The sequence below is a fragment of the Nyctereutes procyonoides genome, unplaced genomic scaffold (genome assembly GCF_905146905.1).
Source record: "Nyctereutes procyonoides isolate TBG_1078 unplaced genomic scaffold, NYPRO_anot_genome, whole genome shotgun sequence".
Classification (NCBI taxonomy): domain Eukaryota; kingdom Metazoa; phylum Chordata; class Mammalia; order Carnivora; family Canidae; genus Nyctereutes; species Nyctereutes procyonoides.
The window spans coordinates 34,624,904-34,649,363 of NW_026575139.1; the positions used below are offsets into that span (position 1 = coordinate 34,624,904).

General features: G+C 37.4%; 1 protein-coding gene across 3 annotated transcripts in view; it reads left to right on the forward strand.

Moving 5' to 3' along the window:
* The window catches only part of PPP2R5E (protein phosphatase 2 regulatory subunit B'epsilon), a 147,138-nt gene that overhangs the window by 101,610 nt on the left and 21,068 nt on the right, over positions 1 to 24,460 (forward strand). For all 3 annotated transcript variants that reach the window (XM_055304223.1, XM_055304222.1, XM_055304221.1), the window contains exons 4-5: positions 5,511 to 5,612; positions 12,329 to 12,421. In XM_055304223.1, coding sequence (XP_055160198.1) covers positions 5,511 to 5,612; positions 12,329 to 12,421 — 195 coding nt within the window. The remainder of the gene's footprint in view (positions 1 to 5,510; positions 5,613 to 12,328; positions 12,422 to 24,460) is intronic.

The following is a 24,460-nucleotide window of genomic DNA, read 5'->3' on the forward strand; positions in this document are numbered from 1 at the left end:
CATAGACTGCAAAACTGCTTTGTGGTGGGGATTGATGTTCGTGGCTACTTATATTTATGATATATTTGTATTAGCATATAGCTGCTATTAACCTATTTAGTAATACTACCTATTTAATAATCCCTTTAAAACCTGGGCTATAGGGGTTCCTGTGTGCCTCAGTTTGTTGAGCATCTGCCTTTGGTTCAGGTCATGATCCCAGGGTCCTGGATTGAGCCCTGCATGTCAGGTTCCCTGCCCAGCAGGGAGGCTGCTTCTCCAATGCCCCTTGCCCTCTCCCCTGCTCATGCTTGTGCTCTCTCTCTCTCTCTCACACACACACACAAATAAATAAATAAAAGCTTAAAAAAAAAACTGGACTATAAATCAGAAGTGGTAGCCAGTGATAAAGATTTAATGGAAGCAAATCTACCAGTATGGATAGTGATTTTTAGCCATTTTAAGATCTTGGGAATCTTCTGAAAATCTGCCCAACGCAACTGAATCTTTTACCAAATTGGACACACACTTAAAAAATGTTGTAGCAAAGTCAGAGGATTTGGAGGACTGCTCCCACCCCCCCCCCCCAAATCCATGGATAACAGAGTTTTAAATTCATGGTTTTGGAGCTCAATTGTGTAGTTAAACTGACCCATTCATTCTTTCACCTATCCATTCATGAGGTAGGCTCTAGGCATTGTAGGAAGCTCTGATTTTTGACTCTCCTGACAGTAATAATCTTATTCAAACAAATTCAAGAGCCCATTTTCATATTGAAATTAAATGCATAACTTATATGCTGTATGTCTCTAACTTACAACTTACACTTTTTATAGATTTAGGACTTAACTTTGTGAGCCTCAAGAGAAATAACAGCAACTACTAGTTTATCATCCATATTCCTTTTACTTTACTACAGCTCCTAAAAATTTCTCTTTAGTTACCCATTTCCATCCCTTATAGTTACAGTCATATCATTTTCAGCTGTCTTTCCCCCTAAGTCTTTATTCATAAACACTTCTTTGTGCTTTTGTATAGCCATCATCTTTAATGCTGCACAATACTAAGTTGATGAACTTCTTGAATGTTGGATTTAAAGGTTATTTCCAATTTTACACTTTTTGGAGAATGTTGCAAATGACTACTTTAAGTAGTTTTTCAGACTTGTGTTGGATTAGTGTTTTAGAATAGATTCTCAAGGATGGAGCAATGATTCATTCACTCATGACATTTTTATTAAGCACCTAATATGTACCTGGCTGGATCAAAAAGCTTGGCCATTTCCATGACACTTGATATGCTTTGACAGTCTTTCCATATTTGCTAGAGAACTACTTAACCAGTTGAGTCAGCTCTTCATTGTCTAACCCAATAGATTTGTGCTTCCTCGTTGCTCATCTGGTGAATATTTAGAAGTAAGCTAAGTAAAGCATTATAAGGAAGGCATATCTGAAGAAATGGTAATATGTGGCTAAGTGAGAAGTGCATGCCTTTAGAACTACTTGCTGTTTGGGTTATCTACACAACTTGACATTCTTTTGATGTGGCAATTGAGAGAGGAAACCTTGACCAAATCAGAGGTTTAGAATATTGTACAGAGTTAAACATCTTAGTTAGATAACCTAGATTTATTTAAATCTGTCAGAAAACTGTAACTTGAAATTTTTAAAAAGCAAAACCAAAATATACTGTTTTGTAAATGTGTCCAAATTTTAATTTTGTGAACGTTTACTGGATGTCTCATATGGTGCTAGGGAAGCAAATGTGAATGTGATGTTGCATATTCTTGATTAGTGGGGAAAGACAGACAAATATGTGAACAAATAATTGCTGCAGCACTTATTGGCACTGAAAGAGAGTTTATACAACCAAGAGGATAAGGGAGCAGAAGTTTCCATGTCTTTTTTATGCAGATTTTTTTTTTTTTTCCTATACAGGAGTATCCCCTCCTTTTTTATTAAATGGTTTACTTTTATATCTTGGGAGAGGAAAACAAATTGTTAGAGTACAGTATATACAGATAATTTAGTTGGAATGAACGAAAGCAAGTAATTAAAAGACTTGTTCTTTTGCTTACAGTGTGACTGGGTGGTTGACGAGAAGTCATTAGTTGATGGTTTTCTGAAAAGTCACTAGTTTCTTTGTAAACGGAATTTCTAATAATCATGGAAAAGGACAAAAATAACATACATGTCATTAGCCATGGCAAAAACATTCTCATATAATGATTTTTTTTCCCCCCAGTCATCTAAGTTAAAGTAGAGCAAAAGAAGTGGTCTACCAGGCAGCCCGGGTGGCTCAGTGGTTTAGCACTGCCTTCAGCCCAGGGCATGATCCTGGAGACCCGGGATCGAGTCCCACATCAGGCTCCCTGCATGGAGCCTGCTTCTCCCTCTGCCTATGTCTCTGCCTCTCTCTCTCTCTCTCTCTCTCTCTCTCTCTCTCTCTCTCTCATATAAATAAATAAAATCTTAAAGAAAAAAAGTGGTCTACCTACTTTTCTAGAACACTTGGTAGAGCCTGACAGCCTAGGTTCAGTTGTAACTGCTGGTTACTAAGTATAACCTTAGATCTTTTTCTTTTAAAAAGAATTTATTTATTTATTTATTTATTCATTCATTCATTCATTCATTTATTTATTTATTTATTTATCTATCTATCTATCTATCTATCTATCTACCCATCCATCCATCCATCCATCCATCCATGAGAGACACACAAAGTCAGAGAGAAAGATAGAGGGAGAAACAGGCTCCCCGTGGGGAGCCCGATGTGGGACTTGATCCTGGGATCATGACCTGACCCGTAGGCAGACACTCAGCCACTGAGCCACCCAGGTGCCCTGTTACCTTAGATCTTAACAACACCTGTATTTCCATTTCCTCAATGATAAATTGGAAATGATGATAATATCCACTTCATAGGACTGTAGAATCCAACAGTTAGATACTGGTCTTTGCGTATCTTAGTCAATCTCAGAGTAGGATTTGCTGCAGTTTGACCTGTTTGTCTTTCTTCACATACTCTTCCCTCTTAGCTCCTGAGTTCCCAAACTAGTTCTTTTCTTTTCCTACCTCCTACTCCTTTTCATTTGTGTTGCTTGATGGTTCTTTTTGTGTCTGGTTTCTGAATGTTGGATGCCTGTGGGTCCTTTCCTTTCTATTTATTCCTTTCCAAGGTGATCCATTAGTCTCATGGCTTAAAATCATCTCTATGCCAAGGAGTCCTTATATGTCTCTAGTCCTGACCTGTCTAGCTTGAGGGCTCGATTCATATGTCTGATTACCTCCTAGATATTGTATCTCTAACACATTGCTGACTGGATCTTGACCTCCCCATCCAAACAAGTAAACAGTGCTTTCCCTTTCCCAGCCATCTCCATCTTGGGTAAGTGGCCTTACATCTATGACTCATCCTTGATTTTTACTTGTCTTCACCCCATATATTCAGGCCAGCAGCAGATACTACCTCTAAAGTGGATTTTGAATCAATCGACTTCTGTCTCCTCTGCCACCATCCCAGTCCAAGCTATCATCATTGCTTGCCACCTTCAAAGGCTTCTAACTGCCCCTTCTCTGTCTGTTCAATACAGAGAGCTGCCAGAACGATTTTTTAAATTTTTTTTTATTTTTTTACTTTTTTTTTTTTTTTTTTTAAGCAAAAATCAAGGGGCACCTACATGGCTCAGTGGTTAAGCATCTGCCTTTAGCTCAGGTCGTGATCCTGGGGCCCTGGGATTGAGTCCCACATCGGGCTCCCCACAGGGAGTCTGCTTCTCCCTCTGCGTATGTCTCTGCCTCTCTCTGTGTCTCTCATGAATGAATAAATAAAATCTTTTAAAAAAATAAAGCAAAAATCAAATCCTGTCACATTTCTGTTTAAGATCAACTAATGGCTTCCCATTACACTTAAAATAAAATCAAATCTTCTTTCCATAGTTTATACATCTGGGCTCAGTTTCCATAGTGAGAAAAATGAGATACTTTTGAATTTAACTAAAATATTGGCTCCTGGAGGGCACAGGCTTTCTTTGCTCTGTTCATTGTTAGTTTCCCAGTGCCTGGAATAGTATGTGAATATAATGGACATTTGATAAATATTTGTTAAATGAATAAACACAGGGTATATAGGACCCCGAAAGTCTTTCCTCTTTCAGAACAGCATATATTATACTTTGTATTTTCTGCATTGTGTAGAAAGTCCAGCCAAAGTTTCTGGTTCAATTTCCTTTTTTTCTTTTTAAGATTTTATTTATTTATTCATTATATATATATATATATATATATATATATATATATATATATATATAGAGAGAGAGAGAGAGAGAGAGAGAGAGAGAGAGAGGCAGAGACATAGGCAGAGGGAGAAGCAGGCTCCATGCAGGAGCCTGATGTGGGACTCGATCCCGGGACTCCAGGTTCATGCCCTGAGCCAAAGGCAGATGCTCAACTGCTGAGCCATCCAGGCGTCCTGGTTCAGTTTCCTTTCTTTTCCCTTCTTGTCTTCTACACATTTACCCCCTGTTTCCTGCCCCCACTCACTCCTCCCCCATTTTATTCTTATTCTTCATATCTGAGGATATATTTGGGTCCTTGGAAGAAGATAGATGACTAAGTAGGACAAGAAACAGAAATTGAAAGGGAACCCTGAGAATAGTAGCAACCTCATTTTAAAAATGAACATTTTCTGCAGAAATCTTGGAATATATGCAGAAATAGTAGAATAGAATAAGGAGTCCTCATCTCTTCCTTGCCCAATTTTAGCAGTTATCAACTCCTGGCCATTCTTTGAGCAACCAGTACTTAATCTGGAAATTGCCTATGGTAAAGGAATATACCTAATTAGTTGATAGAGATTTGTATCGCAGTACATCTTATCCTGGGCTTCATTACTTTTTTTTTTAAGTTTTATTTATTTATTTTTAAGTAATCTCTACATCCAATCTGGGGCTTGAATTCACAACTCCCAGATCAAGAATTGCATGGTCTTCCAGCTGAGTCAGCCAGGCACCCCAGTATTTTGTCAACCAACTAAGAACAGATTAGGTATAATTTCAAGCGTTTTAGGTTCAGAAATATCTTTTCTGATTTGCTTTCTCTCAATGCCTAAAATTTTACCATCAGTTCAACTGTAAATTTGCAAATTGTGAATAAACCTGAGAAGGGAAATGCATAAAACTCATTAGCAGTTATTTATATCTTAGTGTAAATTGGTTAATTAGAAGCATGCTTGATGGGTGAGTAACCAAGAACAGGCTTTGATGGGAGGTCTAAAATTAAAGGGACCTAGGGTGGGGATGGCCATATAAAGATGAGGACTGCTGTTCAAGAAGACAGGAGGAGCAGTTCTGCTGCTTTCTATCTTTGCCTAGAGGTGGCCCTGGCCTCAGAGCCTGTAGAAAGAGGTCCCCATTCTAGTTTGGTGGTGTTCTTGTTGTTTGTCATCTGGGTTACCTTCAGCTGGCTGCAAATCTTGTGTTAAGGCTGCCCAAGAGGTGCTTCCAGCTAACTGTGCTGCTTGTTTATTTTTAGGTATCTTGCAATATATTCAGAACTCTCCCTCCTAGTGACAGCAATGAATTTGATCCAGAAGAAGATGAACCAACCCTTGAGGCATCGTGGCCACATTTACAGGTACCATTTAATCTACCATTTTTTATAAAAGAAAGATCCAGTAACTCATTGGCTTATTAGTATGGGAATTTCTTGAAGGCCTTTATTCACCCAGAAATCAAATTAAAATACATTAATGGAAAGCTAGAGAATGCTTTCTGTGTTTCTCTTTCTTGATAATTAGGATGCCCAAAGAATAAATACAGTGTACATCCCAGGTTGTGGGTCCAGCCAGCAGTTCTTTGCTCTTCTATTAGAGCTTCTATGTGATCCTGTCTGCTGGAGCCTCCAGCAGGAACTGAACTATTTTCACATTAATATTAGTTAGATATGATTAGGTCACAGAGTCTATATCTCATTTTCATCAGCAGGTACCCTGAATGCCTGTCATGAAGGTGACACGAATGTCACGAAGGTGACAACCACAAATGTGTTTCTGTAGCCTGCAAAGGCAAAAACAAATTGAAATAGTTATTTCAGAGTGTTGTAAGAAGAGCAACAACTGTTAGAAAGCTTGTGTGAAGGCCAGTTTTGCTCTCTTGCACTGAGAAGGCCGTGTTTTCTGGTCATATGCGTGTGCCAACAAATCGGGGCCATCCCTGCCATCTCCTTGCCAGCACTAGGCCCATCTGTACTGTATTTACTTATCCATACTGGTCATTTTCCATTTTTTCTTCCTGGCTGCTTGCGCTGCAGGCCAGCATTTCTCAAAGGAACAGAACAAGGAAATGTGTATGTAATGCTCCTCAGAGCTCTCTTTCCATTGAGTTAGAATGTCCTCAGAGACTGGATGACAACCAGCCAGGAGGGAAGAGGTGGTAGAAAGGGACAAGAACCTTGAACATTTTCATCCTGAGGCATCTTGGAAGTGTGTTTACGGCTACTAGTTGACTTTCTAAAGAGCAGAAAACTGTGCTGCAGTAAGATGAAGCCCAGAGATAGCCTAAAAGTTATTTTCCCCACGTCAGAATTTTTGACATCAATTTGCAGCTTTCCCTGTCCTGCTTTGGCAACTCAAGGTTGCTACAGATATACATGTATGCTGTTTCTCCTAGTTATAGAGAGAGCTTTCTGGGCCTCTGTCTCCTCAGCTCTTACCCAGGCGTGTTATACATATGTATTCCTGCTGCCAATGCCAAGATTGAGTAAATTAGTTAAAACACTATGGCTGATTTCCTATTTTAGCTACTTGATTTTTTTTTTTTTAAGGTGTCAGACATGCTATCTGTAATCTAAGAAATTTGGGAAATTATTTGTGCTTTTCATGTTACATCTCAGATTGTGACAAAATAAAAAAATAATTCTTTTGAATAGGTGGACTTCTTGTTGTGTCTTATGCCTAATGTTTGGCACCAGTTCATAAAACGTGGTGTAGTCTGGAAGAAATTTTAAAAACAAAACAAGCAAGATAATCTCCTCAGGAAAATCCCACATCTCATGGTGGAAAAGACAGGAAGAAAACTGTCTTCAAAGCTTCAACTTGTCTTTTCTATATCTCAGAGACAGTAGACTACTCTTGCCATTTGCAAGAGCTTTTTTAATGCTCTAAGTCATGATCACTATAGATCTAAATTTCCTCTAAAGCGCAGTAAAGTTTAACTAAGTATTTCAATTAATCCTTCCTAAGTATAATGACCAAATCAGTTTCTAAAGCTATTAAACTAAATTCTGCCACCAGAAATCTTTAGCTTATACTGTGTCATTACTACAGGAGCATTAGCTATTAGTTCACTTGAAACTCTAAAACCAAAGCCACAGTGAGGAGTGATGATGAGACCTATACCCTTATGGATGTAAAGTCACAGACTGTATTTCAGAATGAGCTGCCTTCGTCTGTGTTGACACTCGTTTCAAGCCTGCTTTAACTTAGGGGGAAATATGATTTAGACAAGATCAGGTAAAGGAAACCTCTCAAAATTCACAAATTAACCTTCATTTTTAATAAAGGTCAAGTCAGTAGGCACACTGTTTCCTTCACCAGCTACTCCTTTATGAAAGTCTTTGTACTCAAGATTCTTTTGTTTCTCTAGGATTCTGACTCTATAAATTGGTTACCTTTCCATTTTCCACTGATAGGTGGTTTATTAAGTACTGATAAGAGCACTCAGTGAACATTCAAGAGATCTCCTTTTCTGTTCATGGCAGATCATTCATATTATAGTGAATTATCACTAAATTTAACATTTTACTTTTTAATTGACCCAACAATCTATTTTTCTGACCAAAACAGCATTTTCTTAGACCTTCTCACTTTTCACTAACTCCAGCATTAGCAGTATGCTAACTGCTTCTTCTGGAATATATTTTTATAAGGAAGCACAGTGTTTATTATCAAATATCTGATAAAGTACAGAACAACAAAATTGCATTGAGATGTGGTTATTGGGTGGCAGGCTAGGTAGTGAATCTAGCCAGTTGAATGTTTCTTTACACTTCTTGTCTGACTTAAATTTGTGGCCCATATAGAACTACTAACAAATCATGGATCTTTGGAGATATTTAAAAATAGAAAAAAGTTTGGGGCACCCAAGTGGCTCAGTTGGTTAAACATCTGACTCTTGATTTTGGCTCAGGTTATAGTCTTGGGGTCCTGAAATTGAGCCCGTGTCTTGAGCTCTGTGCTCTGCGGGAATTGGCTAAAGATTCTCTCCTTCTCCCTCTGCCGCTCCCCTGCTCTTACCCTCTCAAATAAATAAATCTTTTTTAAAAATAGAAAAAAAAATTAAATACCCAAATTTTTAGTTTAAATATATCAAAAGTTCTACTGTATGTGTGTTATTTGATCTTGCCTATTATTTGTATTGATATCTTTTAAACTGGTATACCACAGTTACCATGGTTATTCCTTATGTATTTTCTGTATTTGGGTCTGTATTTCCAGGATATTTTTATTTTACAGGACTTCCATATACAATTGGGGGGTTGTTTTTAGTGCTTTACACTTGAGACTGAAGAATAGAGATGCTAAAGTCTTTTTTAATTCATGTTCTATAGAGAATTCACTTATGTGATCTTGAAAAGTGAATTTAGTCCTCAGTCTTTGTCATCAGTCTTTCTTTCCCTTTAGAAATTCAAGGGAGATTTTTGATTCTGTGGTAAAAATCTGTCTTGTAAGCATAGAGAATATTTATGCTTATTAATAAGTGTATCTAAAGTGTTTCCAACAAACAGTTTTAAACCATAACTGCTTTCAAGGAACACCAGAGAGGAGAGAGCACTTTGCCAATCCTGCTAGAAAGCCTTGCCAGCCTACAAGTCAGGCCTGCAAGATGAGAATCTTTCTACTTTGTGGGAATTAAACCCCCTTTTATGTTGTTTGAATAAGGCTGACATTCTATTTGTAAAAGAAAGATTTGAAAAATTAGTGTATTGAAAAAAACAATTTTTCTAGAAGGTGTTGGGGGATCAGTCATATTAGTATGCCTACAAGTACAGCTTGAAAGGTTCAGATCATTGGGCGAGAAGTTATTCTGAATTCAGAGTTTCAAAGAGAAAAAGAGTTTCTCACTTTAAAGTAAAATCCTAATGTGAATACATAATTCAAGTGTTAAGTTAGAGTCTGAAGTTGAAAGGGTATGATGCATTTAGGTTAGTGATATCAGCAGACCCTTGGGGGACGCTGAGACTGGATTTTCAGGCCTACAAAGGCAAAATTAGTTTTATGATAATACTATGCTATTTGCTATGTTCACTGTGTTGACATTGGAACGGATAGTTGTAAAAGCATTGGTGGTTGAAATTGCTGCTGCCTTAGCACAATCAAGATGGTTGTGACAAATTGGCTTTGTGATCATATTCTTCACTGCCACGCACTGACAAGTAAAAAAAAAAAAAGCCAATTTCAATTAAGAATATTCTTGGAGGGATCCCTGGGTGGCACAGCGGTTTGGCGCCTGCCTTTGGCCCGGGGCGCGATCCTGGAGACCCGGGATCGAATCCCACGTCGGGCTCCCGATGCATGGAGCCTGCTTCTCCCTCTGCCTGTGTCTCTGCCTCTCTCTCTCTCTCTCTGTATGACTATCGTAAATAAATTAAAAAAAAAATTAAAAAAAAAAAGAATATTCTTGGAAAAGCAGCAAAAATTATGAAATTAAATATTAAGTCTTAACCTTTGAGTACACATTAAAAAAATTCTTCTGACAAAAAGGGAAATATGCACAAAGCTTAGTGACTGCATAATGATATATACTAATTGTCTTGTGTTAAGGCATATATGTGATTGAGCTACAAGCTTAACCTAGCTGTTTTTTCATGAAATACCATTTTTACTTGAAGGAATGTCTGGCAAACTGTAGTTGTTTCATCTTGGGTATTTGGTGGATGTTTTCTTGAAAACAGACAAAGTGAAACAGTTGTTACCACTGATAAAATAAGAGCACTCAGGGCAGCCCAGGTGGCTCAGCGGTTTAGCGCCTGCCTTCAGCCTGGGGCGTGATCCTGGAGACTGAGGTTCGAGTCCCACGTCGGGCTCCCTGCATGGAGCCTGCTTCTCCCTCTGCCTGTGTCTCTGCCTCTCTCTCTCTCTCTCTCTCTCTCTCTCTTTCTCTCACTCTCTCTGTCTCTCATGAATAAATAAATAAACATTTTTTTTAAAAAGCATTCAAGAAAAATTTAGAACTTTGGAAAACTTTAATCTTTCTCCTGTCCCCTTGACAGGAGAGCTTATCAAAACTTAGACTTTTTGATAAAATTGGAGATATTAAGGAATGTGACTTTTTTGATTTGTACAATAAACTTTGTCAGCATTTGAAAAATCTACATAACTTGGTGAACCAGTATTTTCCAGTTGGCCAATGAATGGTTAGGAAACCATGCATTGGTAAAAAATCAATTCAAAGTCCAAGACAGACTGGAATTTAGTGTGACAGTATGAAAAATTCATTGATTTTGGCTTCAGATTCTGCATTGCAACTCCTATTTAAGAAATTCTCAAGTTTTGGTGTAGTATCAAAGAAGAATTTCCACAATTATGTGAAAAAAACTGAAAATACTCATCCTCTTTCATACTATTATATCTGTGTGAAGCTTGATTTCTTTATATACTCCAGCCAAAACAGTGTATCATAACGGATTGAATATAGAAGCAGATAATAATCTGTTTTCAAATATTCAATAAAAGATTTTTCAAAAATAAAAATTAATGCTTCTCAGTAATTCTTTTTGGAAAGTAATTTCCCACAGAAATAAATTACTTAAAAATAATAAATTACTTATGTTAGTGTGTAATGTATTTTATTGCTTTAAAATGAAATAACAAATATGTATTTTAAATTCTCTCAGTTTGTATTTCTGATTTTACATATATGTAAATATATGTATTTTCATATATAGCATATAAACGGATGTCTTCAAGCATTTTTAAATGTAAAGGAGCAAGACTGAAAAGTTTGAGAATGCTGTTTTATTTTTTTTTTAAGATTTTTATTTTATTTATTTATGATAGACACACACACAGAGAGAGAGAGAGAGAGAGAGAGAGAGAGAGAGAGAGAGAGAGAGACAGGCAGAGGGAGAAGCAGGCTCCCTGCAGGGAGCCCGATATGGGACTCGATCCCTGGTCTCCAGGATTGCGCCCTGGACCAAAGGCAGGCACTAAACCACTGCGCCACCTAGAGATCCCCTGAGAATGCTGTTTTAGGTGGTATGTGTTAGACACTATGTGTAGTGGTTTATATATATTATCACATTTAATCTTAGAGATTTTCATCTCCATTATTCAGTTGAAGAAACAAGACTTTTAGAGAAATGAACTTGGCCTAGGGTTACACAGTTAGTGACAGAGCTAGACTTCTAACCCAATGTCTGTTTCTTAAGAGTTCTATTCTTTATATACTGTTGCTTATTATACCAGGATCTAATGTATACTTTAACATTGATTTATTTTGCAAAGAGCATAAACATTGACCTTCTACTGGTTATCAAAACAGTAGACTGTACTGTTTATTTGAGATCGACTCCACAGATGAGAATATTTTTATTCCTTGCAGAACATTTACTCCTTGAGAGTATTCTGCCAAAGTGTCATATATTGCTTAGAGGAGTGCTAATTTTCTGAAGGGAAATTTAGAAATGAGTGTTGAAAATCCTCAAATGTTTGGATATCTTTTGCTCTAACAATTCCACTTCTAGAAATATTTCCTCATGAAATAAGTGAGCAAATGTACTCTGATATATATTACATGATGTACATTGTGGCATGATTTGATAGAGAAGTAATTCAGAAACTATTTAAATGTCCAAGCATAGGAGATTGGTTAAATGAATTATAAATAATGGAATTATTCATTATATAAATTATGTATAATGGACTACTTGTAGCTACTAAGAATGGCGACTTAGATATTATTGACATAAATTGTATACAATATATTGTTTAGATGGTAGAAGTAGTTTGAAAACTATATAAAAATATGTTTATAGTTCATTGATAATGTTGTAGAAGTATAGAGAAAAATCAGGAGGTTTATACATTAAATTGTTAACAGTGGTTATCTCTAAATAGTGAGGCTATGGGTGAGTTTTACTTGCTCTGTTTGGCTGTATTTTCAGATTTTTAACCTAAAAAGTTAAAAAACATAATAGCAACTGTGAGCTACAAGAAGGGCTAGCATAGCTTGTAATTGATATTAAAACTCAATTTTCTAAGCAATTTTAGTGTTACTGGCTTTCTATGGTTTTTGATACTACTATGCTCAGTGAGGTATAATTTGAAATTAACTGTAATCTGTTTATTGCAGCTTGTATATGAATTTTTCATACGATTTTTGGAAAGCCAAGAATTCCAACCCAGCATTGCCAAAAAATACATAGATCAGAAATTTGTATTACAGGTAAGCCAAGTTTTATTGTTGCGTATATTTGTTTTTCAGTTGATAACACTTTATCTTAATTTTCTCTTGATTATTTAAAAATATTTCAGTGATAGTTATATCACCTTTTAAACAAATACTGTGTAAGTTAGTTTCCTTATTGCCTGTTAAAAGTAATAGGTACCTCTTTAATTTATTGTTTAATTTATCGCTAGAAATTAATTTCATTTTAAGCAATAAGGAGTGCTAATGCCTAACTCCCTGCAGTTTTCTTTTTTAAAATTTAATTATAAAAGAATTTCATTTATAGGACTTCTAGTTTGTATGAATCTTTGTGTATCTTGAAAACTCCTCTTTGCATAAGGATTCTTAAGGAGCTATTGCATAGATCTGTTAAAAGTGAATAAGCATGGCCCAGAACATAAATAACCTTCAACAAACAATCAAAGTCAAATACTGGTGAGCTTTCACAGCTAGGAAATAGCACCGTTTAATACCTTAAAATTCTTCTAAAGGGATTAACTTTCACCTGTTTGAAAATTCTCAGGGTGTGTTATTTTTGATTTGCCATTTTACATTTTATAACTATAGGCCATATCTTCCTTTGTACCTCAGACTTGGGAATGTTCATGACATTGAATTTTTAGGTAGCATCTTGCTCCTCCTGTTGACATTCATCTATAAAAATGAGTGCTTGAGTATAAAAATGAGTGCTTGAGCCAACTGGTGTGTGGACTATTTGTAGCTCCTTCCTAAGTGATTAATGGGCATCTCATGTCAAAAAGAATAAATATCTATCTCCTAGTGAGCCAGTAAAGCAGAACTTCAAATTTAGGGATGCCTGGGTGGCTTAGTGGTGGAGCACCTGCCTTTGGCCCAGAGTGTGATCCATGAGTCCTGGGATCGAGTCCCACATTGGGCTCCCCACATGGAGCCTGCTTCTCCCTCTGCCTATGTCTCTGCCTCTCTCTCACTGTGTCTCTCATGAGTAAATAAATAAAATCTTAAAAAAAAAAAAAAGGACTTCAAATTTAAAACATTATTTTGTCAGGAAGTTGATCTTCTAGGCCTTCCTGGATAAATGTTGATAACCCTTGTGATGACCTCATTTCCCCTCCGTAAGTCAATTAATAAATTTAGAATTTTGGATATATTAGGTTGAGAGGCTTTGGAAAAGTGAGGTTTTGGAAAAGAGGCTTTGGAAAAAGAGAGGTAGGTAAATAGGTGGATGCATGGAGCATTGGGTAAATAGATCAATTGATCCAGATTCTTATACCAAGGAGGCAAAATGCATTTCAGACAAAAAAGCAACATGTAATAGGTCTATGTTTTGTATTGGAAAATCTTTACATTTATATAGCACTGTATAACTGTCAGAGCATCTTTATGTGCATTATTTAATTTGTGCTGTAACCTAAAATAGACACAGCTAAATTTTAGGCCTATTTTATAGATGAATAAATTGAGGCATAGAAAGTTTCTCAAGGTTTCCCAAGCACATTTCCTATTCTGTTTTTCTGTCCATTATGTCATGATGCCTCCTTGTGATTCTCCTCACCATAACTTGGAATGACTTCAAGGCAGGAGTAGCCCTCACTTCTCAACACTAATGAAATATTAAGGTTCCCTGATATTTATGGTAAATTAAATTACCCGAGAGGATCAGATAGTGAAGCCTGTGTTTAGTTGACATGGAAACAGTAAGAACTAGGATCTTATGATGAAGCCAGTGCTTTTCTTACAAGAAAAGCATGCAGGGCCCAGCTCAGTGTGTTCTTTGTGGTAGATGGGTACTGATGATAATAAAGCTCATAAGATTAAAACATCAGAAAAAAAACAGACTTGAAAGGGATGTTTTGGGTTGTCTGTTGTAGTTCTTTACCCAGTGAGTTAGTCTTTTTGAGATGCTGTGAAGGGGTGACTCCCATTTACTCTTTTTTAGTGAAGAAGGACCATATACCTGGGCAGATTGTTGTGTTTTTGTTAGAAAGTTCTTTTTTTGGTTGAACTTCTGTAAACCTTGTACCCTTTGGCCTTATTTCCCCAGACTAGTTCTTCAGTATTCACTAGCTTGGACGCAACATTTCAGGTCTTAGGATACAGTGCATGTGTTTACTTCTTGGCTCTTTTTCCTGGGAACAGGAGTTGCAGCTGAAATGCCTATAGGCTCACTTCTAACAAGGTGGTGACCAGATGTCAGATAATAGGAGGTAGACAGGTTTCTACTAAAGGGAGCTTTGGCTGTTCCCCTTCTTTCAATTATTGTGGAACTTTTTTTTTTTCCCCTCAAGAGAAACAAATCCAGATTTTTACGTGAAATGTTCTGATAAACTAAACCCATCTGCCTTCTGGATCTAGCCTAGCAGCTGTCAGTGTGCATTCTCTGTTCTAGACTCGTTCTTCTGTCAGCTCTCATTTGTCCGTTTTGGAAATCTTCAATATGTACCTCTTTGTCTTTAAAAATGCGATGTATATCTGAACATAGTGCCCTGAGCCTGGTCAGTCCAGCACAGCTAAGAATTGCGTTCTCCATTCCCTTGTGTAGGTTTCCTAAAGGGGCAGTCTCATTAGCTACCCTTACTGTTCCCTGGCACTGCTAACTTAGGTTAAGCTTGTGGTCTCTGAATTCTAATTTAGCTTTATGCATAATGTTATAAAGCCATGTTTTCCCTTGTTCTTGTTCATTGTCCAGTTTGCCTTTTAATCTAAATGTAGAGTCTGACATATATTCCTGCAGAATATCATTTCTCTGCAGCCTTTTGAGCTCTTTTTGGATCTTGAGTCTGTCATTCCACTCCATTCATTGTTCCTTCCATCTTTATCACATTTGTGACTTTCTTAACTATGCTAGTAGCTGTTGGCTTCATCTTGGGTCATTATTAGAATAGCCAGCACTGGTGACAAGAGGTCTTTGGCATGCCTTTAGCATCTTTTCTTTATTTTAGCACATGTTCATTGATCAGCAGTCTTTGAATTTCATCCCTGAACCTGTTAGAAATTTACTCTAGAATGGTATCATCCTTCTTATATTTTTAAAGCTTTGTTTGAGGTATCTGAGTGGTACAGTTTGTTGAGCATCTGACTCCTGGTTTCGGCTCAGGTCGTGATCTCAGGGTTGTGAGATTGAGCCTCGTGTCAGGCTCTGTGTTCACCGTAGTCTTTTTAGAACTCTCGCTTCTTCTCCCTCTGCTCCCCACCCCCCCAATAAATAAATCTTTTTAAAAAAATGCTTAAAATTTTTTTTCTTTATAAGGAGAGTGTAAAGACTTTGTCAGATGCTATGGGAGAAGCCAGGACTTTGTGTTTACAGCACTCCCTATTTATGGGCCTTGAGATTTTACCATAAAAAGGAATGCCTTTCATTAGTGAACTTCTGGGGGCTACTGGTATTTATTGGTATTGGTTATTATTTACTGTTATTTATTGGTATTTATTAATGTTGCCCCAGGTACTTACAAACTATGTGATTATCTGTCTCTGAGTTCTGCTGGAGATAAGAAATCAAGTATACATAGTGAGTCCATCTACTTTTATGTTTTCAGCCCTTGCCTCATTTTTACAACCTTTGCCTCCTTTACCTCCCCTCTTCTGGATCTGTTGATGAACTCAACCTTCACATCAGGGCTCACAGCACAGCAGTTCCTGCATCAGTCAGGAAAGGGACAGGCAGGGTATTGGCAAAATCAGTAACACCACTTAGTGGTATTTGAATGTAATCATATGACTAACGAGAGCATTAACTATCATGTTGGAGATAAGCTCAGGGTAGTGCCGATTAGCTGCCATTTTCCAGAATACTCTATTCATTGACGTTGGTAACCTACAAAGTTGGCCTCCTGCCCCTTTTCCTACCCGTTAGTCTACTGATGACTTACGTGGGATCCCAGTCCCTTCTAGAAGTGGGTTTTCAGTCCCCTATGTAGTTTGCCTGAGCTCCCTTCCTGGGAGATTTATTTCCAACTTGGGACCTGCTTGGCCTTTTGGAGCTTGAGGCATTATTGCCAAGATTCTGTCCCGCCTCTCCCCACCCTCCTTTTCCTGCCACCATGCCTTTCTTGTCCTTGAGTTGGCAGCTCCTTTGTTTGCATCCCCTGTAGTCAACTCATTCATTATTTACACACCCCGTTTCTCTCCCCACAGCTTCCCATGGTGCCACCTAGTCCTGGTGTGTTTCATACCTAAACCTGGTTTTCTTATGACATGGGAACTGTCATACCTTCCCCTTTTGCAGATTGGGATGACGTTTATTGCATTCTTTTTCTTTGAGCAGATTTTTTTATTCTCTGTGGTTTCTCAAAAGATCTCAAAAGGAATTTTGGTGATCTCACCTTAAACCTTTTTTATTTAGTTAGACATAATTTATTCTGGTCACGAGATTTAAACCTTATTTTCTATAGCGTTAGCTGGTATTCTTTACAGTTCTGATTCTCACTTCTCACATCAGTAAAGACAAAAGCAAAATAAGAATTGAGCTATTTTAACATAATGTAGTAGAAAGTTAGCAAACTGTGGGTTTGATAGGAGCTAAGAATATGTGCTGTGGGTAAGAAGGAACTGCATTAAAATCCTGGTTTTTCACCTACTTGACAATGTGGCTTTTAGCCAATTAATACAGTTGGCTGTCCAAGCTTGAGTCTCCTCATTTTGCAACATGAGGTAACAGGAAAATAAGACATACCCCCAAACGGACAGTTGTTAAGTCTGCTTCATTGAGTTGACACTATGGATACAAAGACAGGCTCCCTGCCTTTAATTGTAGACAAGATTTTAGACTATTCTGAGCCTCAGTGTTTCTGTAAAATGACTGTGCTGGTGACCTCTCTTACAAGTTAGAACAAGTAAACTTGTTATGATAAAATGATAATGATTTGTAAAAACATCTGCTGGTATTATCTACCCACAGTAGGATATTTTATTTTTCTTGATTCCAATATTAATTTTAAAATCTCTGCCTTTTGAAATGAAATGTAAAAGTTTATATGAAACTTAATAAGAAAATTTTGCAAAGAAGCCTTGAACAGTGTATTCCTAGATGGAAAATTTGCCATTATAAGGATATCCAAGAATCTCCCAAGTTAATTTATACATTTAGTGTAATTCTAAATGAAATTTCATTAGTTTCTTTATTTGAAAATTTCAGAGTTCATGAAATAAAATTTTGAAAAAGAAAACTGATACTACACCTTGCCTATTAGATATTAAAACATATAAATATATTAAAACTATAAAGGTACATGAATGAAAACAGTGTGGCATGGGGAGCCTGGGTGGCTCAGTTGGTTAAGCATCCAGCTCTAGATTTAGGCTCAAGTCATGATCTTAGGGTTGTGAGATTGAGCCCGTGTTGGGCTCTGCACTCAGCAGAGTCTACTTGAGATTCTCTCTCTCCTCCCTCTGTACCTTCCCTCATTTGTGCTTTATAAATAAATAAGCAAATAAATAAAATCTTCAAAAACAACCAATGTAGCATATATATAGGAAAGAGACTAGAATGTAGCAGAGGCTTGAGTGGAAAATGTCCTTTTTAGTCTGCCAAAAACCCATAAAAAATTGCACCTCTACATAGAGATGTGTACGTGTGCATACATATATGTTAAATTGGTATAATCCTCTGAAGAGGAAAACTGATAGTATTCTATCAAGTTAAATTTTGTCAACCTAGGGCAGCCCAGGTGGCTCAGCAGTTTAGCGCCACCTTCCGCCTAGGGCATGGTCCCGGAGACCCGGGATCGAGTCCCACGTCGGACTCCCTGTGTGGAGCCTGCTTCTCCCTCTGCCTGTGTCTCTGCCTCTCTCTCTCTCTCTCTCTCTCTCTCTCTCTGTCTCTCATGAATAAATAAAATCTTTAAAAACAATTTTTTTGTCAACCTAAATTTTATCCACTCAGCAATTCCGTGAGAGGTAGTCAGATATGTACACAAGATATGTATACAGTGATATTGAATGCACCATTGTTAATTATTAGAAAACTGGAAACAGTTTAAAACTTCCTTAGTAGGGGGTTAATTGAATAAATCCTGGACATGCACATTATGGAATGTTCAGATTGTTAAGAGAATGAGAGGTACGCATAATCTATTTTTAAGTGAAACATGTATGTTCTGGAACAGTATGACTTTTTGAATCTGAGTCTTATTTTAGGGAAAAGGAATGTTTGTATATGCACTAAAAATTTCAGAAGGCAATACACCAAATTGGCATCAGCTGTCTGGTAGAATGTGATTAAGTGTGATGGTCATCACTTTCTAATTTTTATATTTCTATATTTTTTACATTAAAAAAATAATGACCATGTATGTTATAATCAGTAAGAATAGTAAATATAGATTATTACTACATTCTCATTTTATTGCCTGGCATTTTTCATGAACTTCAGCTGATTCTGTTCATTAGCCTTCTTCCTAAGACTGTTTCCATAAGACTACACCATTCATTTATACTTCACATTTGTTGTGTTTTCCTTCCTTTGGTCCCTTGTATATGTCCTTCAAAAATCTGATGTTCAATGGAAAGCTTTCAGTGTTACCTTGAGAAGCCCTTTCAATACTACTCATTTTCGTCCTCATCAGGAAGTGGTGTAGATCGGTACTTAAGTGTATACACTGATTTGAATTCAGATGCTGGCATTTTTTAGTGCATGACCTTGGACAGGTAGTTGCAGAATATCCACAATATAATCATAATTTTGTTGTGAAAGGTTGCTACAGAGATTTAATAAGTGAATATGTATGTAAGCATTTAGAACAATTCCTGACAAGAGTCAGTGGCCAGTAAATGTTATGCTGCTGCTGTCACTACTAATTTTTTTTAGGATCAGTTCTTGTTTTGAGAATCTTCTTTTCATATTTTCTAGAATAGCCTCAGTCCGTGAAGTCATATGGTGATCTGTCGGCATCATAACCAGCATGTGATGGATTTTTTGAAATCCGACTTTTACCATTCTCAAAAATCAAAGAAACTCTTTGGACTCTACTTATATGGCTCCTCTCTGGCTCTTGAGATTTTTTCAGATGTTAAATGCGGTCTCTCCTGTCCTTGGATTCATATCACCAACTGACTTCTTCCAGTGTTACAAGTAAATGTTTATTAGTGCCAGGTGCATATCCTTTTAATAGGTGAGAAGCAGGGATAACATGTTCAAATCTTTACAGAAGCCAGACAGGTGATACGAACAAAGTTGTGTAGGTGTGACAGGAAGGAGTGCTGGTCAAGGGAACCTGGAAATCCTGATTTTTGTATGGGTCAGACAAAACTCTTTGTGGCTTGTGCCTTTGAAGAGTTTATGGTGTTTTTATTTAAGAATGGTATGATTGATTGGCTTGCTTAAATTTCATTGTAATTTTTATTAAATCTAGATTTACATAACCTTTAGCATTTCTTATGTACATCTAAGACTTTACACAAGAAAGCTGTCAGATTTATCAAGGATAGTCAATTGATTACATAGTGCACTCGTGTCTATGGTAATGTTGATTTTAGTCATAGTAACTGCTTTCTATAGCTCTAAGTGTGCAGACTTGCTTAGGTTTATGGAACAACATGTCTCTTCCCAATAAAGATAATTTTCATCTGTGTTAGGACAGTTGGGAAAATTTTTATTTTTTTTTAATGATCCCCTCCCCTCAGCACACTGGGTTGCCAAACCTTGGATTATTTCATTGGGTGTATATTATTGTGGCAAGAGTTTTTTTAGTAGCATATTTCTAAAGACTGCTTTCAACGACTCTGCAAATCTGAGAAGCAGTCAGTGGTTGCTAAGAGACATACTATTCAAGTGTCCCCATAAACATATGTACTGCTGGAGATTGCGATTTAGCAATTTGTATTTCACATTTGCAGTTATATTTAGCTGAAAGGTGCTGTGATTATCATGCAACTTATGCAAATTGGTTACCCTGTCCTTAAAAGTGACCTTTTGTTATTGTGTTTTAAAAACTGAAGACAAATTGGACTCAACACAAACCTCCTTGTTAATAAATTTTAAGTTCTACATTGAAATCAATTTCTTGAGGCCTTGAATCTCAGCTCTAATACAAAGAGCTGTTGTCCAAACAAGTTCCTTGAATGTGTCAAAATGTTTACATTTCTCTCTCTGTGCCTATATCAAATAAAACTTAAGAGAATTTATTTGATCAGGAATTTTATCAGATAATCCTTACTAATTAATCAAGCACTCTCTTCACCTCATCCCTTCCAGTCAACCTATCACTTAAAAACCTTGGAAAAGGGTTTTACTGCTCCGGTTTCTGTGTCCAGAGCCAGCTTAGCGGGTCCACGGCTTGTGCTGTGACATGGGGCCCCTTGCTGAGAAGGGCCCTGCTCTTGGTTAATGCTTTGCTGTTGCTGCCTTGAAAGTCTTCAGTTTTTTAACAAGGGGCACTGCATTTTCATTTTGCTTGGGCCCCACAAATTATGTAGATAGTCCCTGCGTGCAGCCCACTAAGTGCACCATTATGTAAGAGTAACAGCTCTTTCTTGAAATGCTGATCAAATCGATTGTCTTAAAATTTTAAACCACCAGTTTTTGTTCAGTCAGTCCAAATTATTGCTTGAGAGAGGAAAGAATGGATTTCTCTAGTTTGTGGGAAGAATGCCTGAAGTTAGGAAGAAAATAAAAGCATGTGACTTAGCAGATTTGTTCATATTTGGGTGACTTACACCTTTGAAATTTTTATACTGAGTTTCCATAGGAGTCTTGAAGTCAGAATTGCTAAAAGGTTATAATGTACAGCATTTTTTGATTCTTTGTCTCCTCTGTGCTTCTCAGTGGTGCCCATAGATCAACTCATTTGACCTGTTGGTCTTCTTGAGTTGCTCTGATTCATTGGAGTCAGGCTGCTATTAATAGGCTCTTGCTACTTGGTTCTAGGCTGTTTTCTCCATGTACATTACTTGTTCGAGGTAAAAGTGTTTGGAAGATACCATTTTTCAGATAGTAGAATAGCTGAAGTTAAAAAAGCCAGAAATGTTTAAATGAAAACAATATTTACATGAAAACATGTCGAATACCAATTTCATTGATTGTTTACTTAAGCATTTCTGATGTTCTTTAAAATCTTGCTTTATGGGATGCCTGGATGGCTCTGATGGTTAAGTGTCAGCCTTCAGCTCAGCTCAGGTTGTGATCTCTAGGTCCTGGAATCAAGCCTCATGTTGGACTCCCAGCTCAGTTGGGAGTCTATTTCTCCCTCTGCCTCTCTTCCTGTTTGTCTGTCTCTGAAATGAATACATTTTAAAAATCTCAAAAAAAAAAAGTATTTCTTTACATGGAATAGGGCATGGTAGTTGTGTCTTTATTGTAGCAGAGGGCAGTTGGGCCTTTTGTTTCAAATCTTTCGCTCCTAATTGTTAAAAATAGTTTTAATTGGGGTGCCTGGGTGGTGCAGTTGTTTAAGTGTCTGACTCTTGGTTTTGGCTCAGGTTGTGATCTCAAGGTCATGAGATTGAGCACCACATTGGGTTCTGCGTTCATTGGACTCTGCTTGAGATTCTCTCCCCACCCCATCCCTCCTGCTCGTGCTTTCTCTCTCTGTCTCAAATAAATCTTGAAAAAATGGTTTTAATTGATAAAGTAATGTCTATTAAAAAATTCAAATCTATTTATATGGTTTATAAAGAAAAATAGCAATCTCCTGCCTCACCCTTCCCCAGCCCAGAGTCTCACTCCCTAGAGGGTAATCACATTCAATTCTTCTAGATGTTTCCTGTATGTATCTCCATGTCTCTAGATAGCATTCTTATACTATTTCTTGATTCAAAATTTTTTCCCTACTATAAATCATTATGTCTCCCTCTCCATCTCCCTCCTCTATATCTTAACAATATATAATTAGTTATGTCAAAAAATTTAATGAAATGAAATTTTGTGTTTGCATGAGAACTATGTACATGTTCACAGATGAGGCATATATTAGGCTATAATTGCATTACTTCTCTTATAGAGCTCTATTTTAAACCCCTGGAATGAATAATTGCCTTATTTTTTCACATGCTTGCTTTCCCATGAATGAGTTACTAGTTCATCACTTAGTTCTTCTCTGAGAGCACTGTAGCTCTTCTCAGTCTGGCGTACACATGAGCCAGTCTGTCTTCCATTGTTTTCCTTGGAGGCCTCCTTCCTGAAGCTGAAGCCCTTCATCCTGCTCTGGTTGGCACCTGTGGCTTCCTCTAGGCTGTACCCATAGTGGTTATCCTGGGACTTTCTTTTGCCACTCTTCTGCACTGTGTCTTGTATCTCCCTTTCTTTCATTTTGGCAGAATATATCCACTAGATGCTTCCTAAGAAAGTATGAATGGGATATACATTTTTCAAAACCTGCTTCTCTGAACATGTCTTTTATTCTGCCCACAGACTTGACTGATACATTGGCTAGATTTATGGGTTAGAACCCATATTCCCTCAGAAGTTTTAGAGAATTCTAAACTGTCTGTTACTTCTAGTGGTATTGAGGCTTGTGGCTGCTGAACTCCTTATCTTTCATAGTGACCTATTTTCTCTCAGAGCTTTTGAGATCTACTCTTTGTCCTCAGTGTCCAGATCATTCAAAGTGATGTGCTTTGGTGCAGGTCTTTGTTAATTAATTGTGCAGAGAACATAATGGCCCCTAATGGCACATATATATATTGAAACTCATGCCCTTTTTTCCTGAAAATTGCATTGAATTCTTTCTCAGGTAATTTCATTTTCTTTGTTTTTATGTTTCTGTACCTATTCTCTGTGCCTTTTTGTAATGTGTTGGACTTTCTGGATTGATCCTCTAGTTATCTATTTTCTTCTATACACTTCTTTTGGTTCTGCTTTCAGGATAGATTTGCTCATTTTAATGTTCCAGTCCCCCCCCCCCTTTTAAAAAGATTTTACTTATTCATATGAAAGAGAGAGAGAGAGAGAGAGAGAGAGAGGCAGAGAGGCAGAGACATAGGCAGAGGGAGAAGCAGGCTCCCTGCAAGGAGCCCGATGTGGGACTTGATCCCAGACCCTGGGATCACATCCTGAGCTGAAAGCAGATGCTCAACCGCTGAGCCACCCAGGTGTCCCATAATGTTCCAGTTCTTCTGAAATTTTTATTTCTTTTACATCTTGAATTTCCAAACTTTTTTTTAAATTTTCTGAATATTCATGTGCAGTAGCACTGCTTTTGTTTCAGGGATCCAATAGATTTATTTCTGAGGATAAGTTCTTTTCTGCAGGTTTTGTTTTGTTTTGTTTGTTTGTTTGTTTTTTACTTGCATTGTGGCTATTTCCTCTGAGTTCTTTATGATTGTTTGTTTTGGTCTCTGTCTTTTATGTTAGAATGTCTGGTGATCCTTGGCTTCATAATTACGTATTAGTCATCAGAGAAGCTTCTTAGAGCCATCTAAAAGCCTTCTTAGAACTGTGTGTGTTTGTGTGCACATGCATGCACACAAGTGGGAGACACTTAGAATATTGAGCAGAGACCTTGAGCTTTCATTGAGAAACCCTCAAATATCAGTGTGTAAATAGATGTTTCCTCTTGAAGCTGTCAAGAGGCTGAAGCTGAGGTCTCTCAAAAGGGACCTTCCTATCACCTACCTAATCCAGAATTTTGAGGGCTTAGAGAATGGTGCCAGCAAAGATCTCATTCATCAGCATATAGAGTTTTATTTAATCCTTTTATTTGCAATAAAGTTTTTACTTTCCTGTGTACAATGTCTTGAAGACTAGAGACTTGCATGTTTATGCTCTGTAGACTTTGATTATAAATCTTCAGTCCACTGCTTGGGACATGAATCTGGGAGGACTTGTTACTCTTTCGACAAACTTTCAACCAGCCCTCCTGTTTTTAGCTCCCTACACCCTTGCCATCAAATATATCTGGCATGTTCAGTTCTTAAGCCTTTTAAGGGTTCTCTGGTGTGAACTGGCTTGCTTCTTGTTGGCGTCCTTCCCTGCTGGCAGAATGGAAAAACACTTAGCAAAGTGGAGAAAGAGGAAACCTAAGATAGCCCCTGCCATCCACTTTCCATCTTTGAAAAATGTGCAGATTTGTTTCATCTGCTCTCTATTCTTCTCTGCCCCATGGGTTTCTTCCCTTTTTC